The 5,295-nt window shown below is 31.2% G+C and overlaps 1 protein-coding gene across 1 annotated transcript; it reads left to right on the forward strand.

Annotated features, from left to right (window-relative positions):
* Window positions 1–3,087: 3,087 nt before the first annotated feature.
* On the forward strand, window positions 3,088–5,295 carry LOC145638893 (gibberellin-regulated protein 1-like). The gene is made up of 3 exons (XM_081689947.1): window positions 3,088–3,247; window positions 4,694–4,733; window positions 4,843–5,295. The coding sequence occupies exons 1-3, from the start codon at window positions 3,170–3,172 to the stop codon at window positions 5,022–5,024; spliced, it is 300 nt and encodes a 99-aa protein (XP_081546073.1). The 5' UTR covers window positions 3,088–3,169; the 3' UTR covers window positions 5,025–5,295.

The following is a 5,295-nucleotide window of genomic DNA, read 5'->3' on the forward strand; positions in this document are numbered from 1 at the left end:
GTATAATTGTATGAAATAAGAAACATACCAGTACGGAGTAACTAATTAACATGTAGGTACGTTGTTTAGACTATAGACTATATCCAAATTAAACAACCACAAATACAAATTAATTCATTAAAAAATACGACGATCATATGTTATTTTTAAATTTTAATGATCAAGATTACGAGGGATAGTCAGTCAATTCCCTAGATAAACCTTTTTAAGTAGCAGTGGAGGGGTATATGCGTCTTTTCATGTGCTAGTTGAGGGGTACAAGTATAATTTTCTCACCAAACAGTAAAACCAAACAACAAACAATAATTAGACAGCTCACCAAAAGTACTGAATAAATGACCTTGCTTTTTCAATATATTTACAAAAATGCCTCAGATTAACTAAAATTCTTTTATCCGTCAGATTAACTTGTATTTTCCCGGAGATTACCTAACCAAGGAAAAATAATGCATGATTCCATATGATATCTATCAAAGCCAAAATAGATCTAGCTTCTTCAAATATCTTTTCTTTCTAATGACAAAGTACAACGGTCTATTTTAGATTTTTAGTGATTGAGTAGGAAATGTATATTTTCTTAGAAACACTTTAAAGTATATTTACTAACCATCTTGATTTCTTTTTCATTCACTACGCATTGACTTTATATAATTATATTATTTATGGTCATTTTTCTAATTTTTTATAAATTAATTTACAGTTAAAGACATCAATCAACATCAAACTATGTGGCTAACATCTTGTTAGATTAGGCTTAAAATATATTTTAAATTATTTATTTTGAATTATTTTTCTCATATCTTATTGAATGTATTCGTAGTTAGATGTGCATTATTTGAAATCATATGATTTAAGGGGTAAAGAAAAAAAAAAAAAGAATTGATGGAGTATTTTATATAGAATGACTGTTATAAAAAAGACAATTACAAAGAAATGCATGTAGCTTCGATAAGAAAAATGCACTCATCAAAGCAGTAATTCTAATATCCTCCTTTAATATTCTAGTATTCTACTAAGGTCTAAGAGAAGGTATTGTATAGGTATTGTATCAGTTCGGACTGAAGAAACTTCATCAGTTCGGACTGACAAAACTTCGTCAGTCCCGACTGATAAAATGCAAATTTTTGATATACTCAATTGGCGGGATGATATCCTCTATTGGCTGGATGACATCCTCTACTCACTGGATGATATCCTTTATTGACTATATGATATCCTTTATTGGTTGGATGATATTTCTACTGGCTTGATGATATCCTCTATTGGCTGGATGATATCCTCTACTAACCGGATGATATCCTTTATTGTCTATATAATATCCTTTTATTGGCTGGATGATATTTCTACTAGCTGGATGATATTCTCTATTGGCTGGATGACTTCCTTTATTGACTATATGGTATCCTTTATTGACTAGATGCTATTTCTACTAGCTAGATGTTATCCTCTATTGGCTGGATGATAACCTCTATTGGTTATATGATATCATATAGCCAATAGAGGATATCATCCAGCCAATAAAGGATATCATAGATTCATAGACATAATCATAAACGATATCATATAGCTAATAGAGGATATCATACAACCATGATATCATATAACTAATAGAGGATATCATCCATCCAATAAGGATATCATAGACACAATCATAAACGATATTATATATATATATAGTTAATAGAGGATATCATACAACCATGATATCATTAGACAATAGAGGATATCATCCAACCAATGGAGGATATGTATAACTTGTTTGAAGATATGTATAATTTGTTTGATAATATGTATAACAATGGTGGAACCTCCATTGAAGTGCTCGTACTAAGGTCATGGACATAACATAGCTTGCTCTTTTCTCAACCAAAATACATGCATATGTTATCAAAATGTTCACAATGCAACATACAATCATATGGGACAATCAATTTCAACAATTATACATCACATAAGAAAGCCCCAATTCTATTTTCGGGCATTTTTCAAAAAATCCGAGAATCTCAAGCTTTCTCTCTCTTCCACCATGGATGACCTCGCTGCTCTCCTTCTCCGTAACCACCACCAACTTGTTGTCGGGATAAAACTTGTTTTTCATCGCAAGAAGATGACGGTGATCTGGAACTTTCTTGAGTTTCGACTGACAAAACATTGGGTGGCCAAGCCGCACCCAATACTTTGTGCAGGTCTAAAGGGATGCGGAGTACTATGAACGTAAAACATGGATTCTAAAGTTTTGAGTGGCACCTTAGTTTAGCTAGCTAATTTTGAAAAGAGAGAGTATACGTAGTAATTTTTCACAACAACTATTAGTATCCAATAAATTAGGATTTAGGAATCAAACAAGATAAAAATTGAACTGCTAAAGTTAGAAATGTGGCGAAATTCTAAATAGGGACAATTTTAGGGGTCTTCGGCCATTTACATTGTGATGATTTAATTTAATAAAAACTAAATCAAATTCTAAATAGTAGAAAAATAAAATTAAGCCAAAAGTAGTATGCCCTTACAATATGGAGAAATTATTTTAAAAATCGGATTAGTTATCAACAATGATTAGCTTTATCCTTATAATGGTTAAAGCAAACCAATAATTAAATTAATTGAATTTAGCAACCTAAGCAAGAGAGAACAACAGGATATAATTGTATATCATAGGGTTGGCTAGTATAATTGGCTTCTACCTAGCTATAGTGCGTTGACTCTTTTTATCCAAAAAAAAATCACACGTAATAAGAGATGATAAGAGTTATAAGAAACTACTATTCTACTACTTTAATACTATTAGAGTCACTTTAATTGATTCTCTAGACTAGACTTAATTTAGAACACCAGAAGTTGGTAAGAGGCTGCTTAACTTTTATACTTGTATTCATTTAAGAACCTCCTAGAACTTTTTGTCATATGCCTACTTTTTTCTTTACTTTTCACCCACTAAAACTCACATACTTTTTAATTTGTTTTTGTATTATTATTTATTTATTTTTAAATTATGGTGTGCTTAGCTTTCAATTGGCAGCTGTATCCTCTCTTGCATGGGCATATAAGCATCATTTTCATGCCCTATAAATACAACCCTTCTTACTTCTGTCTTCCTCACTCAACTCTAATATAAATTACTTACAAAGTAATTTGCTCATCTTAATTATACAAATTATTTCTCTTAGCAATGGCCTTTTCTAAGCTTATTGTTGCTACTTTTGTCCTCTCTTTTCTTCTTCTCCATGTAGCCGAAGCTCACGTAGTGGTAAGATTCTGTATAGTCATATCAAATAAGTTTCTTTAATATGTACGTATTTGAGAGTTGAGCTTGATAGGCGTTACAATATTGTCATAACTATTGTAACATCTATCAGTGCTTACATATACATATTCCTTATAGAACTTTTATCGATCTTAAAAATGTTTATTTTTCATAGCATATAATTAGACATATTTTCATCATATAGATATTATATTCATGTATAACATGTACTAATCTTCATTTATACTATAAAAAAAATCATATTTTCTGCTATATTCATCATTCATATTTTATAAACATGATAATCAATTATTTTAAACAATTTATTATAATGAACACTATTAGCTCACTCTAATTTCTACCATAACTAGGATATGGTCGATGACTTGACAAGTTACAAATGTTGCTCAAGTTTGGGTTTGTTGTGTCTTATTCTTAGTACCTTACTTGTCCATGATGATAAGTAAAAGACAGGAACATCAATTATATTTGTCTCACTTAAAACATTTTCTTTAGAATATAGTATATATATATATATAAATATATTAATACTTTATAATATACTAAATTATTGGTGATATATTCTCCACTGATCGGGACTCTTAATTATTTGGCTGTATACATAGTATTTGTTTTTTCCACATACACGAACACAAAGTTTATTGGAGTGGAATCTACCAAAAAAGAATAAAGCCAATGATATGAGACCCTAACTTGTTTTAGGGGCACATTTATTTATCCGCATATTGTTTGCATAGAGTCATGACTTGACTCCCCCCACAGGGAATTTTATGCCTCTAATAACTCGAGTCCATAACTCTAGTAATATTCCTTGGTATAAAATTGTGCTTAAATGGTATAATTATAATATCATAATACTTATACCTTATTATTAATAAACTCAAAATGGTTTGTTAGTATCAATAGTTGTTTTATTGGTACTAATATAATACCATTAAATTACAATCTTATACCAACAAGTGTTATTAGAGTCATTAATAGCTCAAGTTTATTAAAAACTGAAAAATACTAGCTCCTCTTATACCAACAAGTGTTAAATCAATCCCTTTTTTGTTTGATGTATCAGTTTATTGCCGACTCTTATTTTTTTTTTTAGAGAATTAAGTACTACAGTTACACGAAAAAGAAGTGGGTATTTTATTTTTAAAAATGGGTATATCTATTGAAACGGTAGGACCATTGAAAACAGGAAGCATAGGGGTAACTACCCTTGAGAACCCCCTAGCCTCCACATGGCCGGCGGTTCGGGTTTGCAACCGCGGCCGCGTGAGAGTGGTCCTTTGCTAAGGCAAGCGATGTCCATGTCCATGCATTTATACTATTGTACAAATATTCTTTAAGAAAAATAATAAATAAAAAATAATAAAAAAAAAATTGCTACATACTCATATTTGGAACTTACTTTGTGCCACTTTTTATTGTATGCAGACTGAGAGTTACGTTCCAAAGAGGTCTCTTCTTGGCATAAGTAAGTATTCATGCAAACATATTTATTTAACAAATGATATTAGGATTAATTACTCTTAACATAATTGAGCTACAATAATTAACTATATATGTGATTATTATGGGTGTAGATTGTGGAGCAGCATGTTTAGCTAGGTGCCAGTTAAGCCGAAGGCCAAACCTATGCCACAGGGCTTGTGGAACTTGCTGTGCTCGTTGCGGGTGCGTGCCACCGGGTACTTCCGGTAACCAAGAGATGTGTGCTTGCTACTACAACCAGACCACCCACGGTGGCAAACGCAAGTGCCCTTAAAATTACTTTCAAAAAATGATAGCTCAACTCCAAACCCGTGTAATGTACTCGTGTTACTACGTACTTTTTCTAAGTTGAGCTTAAATTACTTGCTTCTCCTATCACTTTCATGTCCTATTATATCTTATTCTCTTTTGTATTATGTTTTTTTTTTTCCTTTTGTTGATTGAGTATTGTATCATTGTATGTATGTGCTATTTAATTATTGTATACGTTCACTATTGTGAATGATCGAATATAATAAAATTATTGTCAAACTATTGTGAATGGA

The sequence above is a fragment of the Chenopodium album genome, chromosome 7, assembly GCF_948465745.1.
Source record: "Chenopodium album chromosome 7, dcCheAlbu1.1, whole genome shotgun sequence".
Lineage (NCBI taxonomy): Eukaryota > Viridiplantae > Streptophyta > Magnoliopsida > Caryophyllales > Amaranthaceae > Chenopodium > Chenopodium album.

Bases quoted from the DNA above. Each gene is read 5' to 3' on its own strand.
- LOC145638893 (XM_081689947.1), top strand. From the start codon at position 3,170: ATGGCCTTTTCTAAGCTTATTGTTGCTACTTTTGTCCTCTCTTTTCTT. The intron at 3,248-4,693 runs GTAAGATTCTGT...TATTGTATGCAG, and splicing joins TAGCCGAAGCTCACGTAGTG to ACTGAGAGTTACGTTCCAAA. The intron at 4,734-4,842 runs GTAAGTATTCAT...TTATGGGTGTAG, and splicing joins GAGGTCTCTTCTTGGCATAA to ATTGTGGAGCAGCATGTTTA.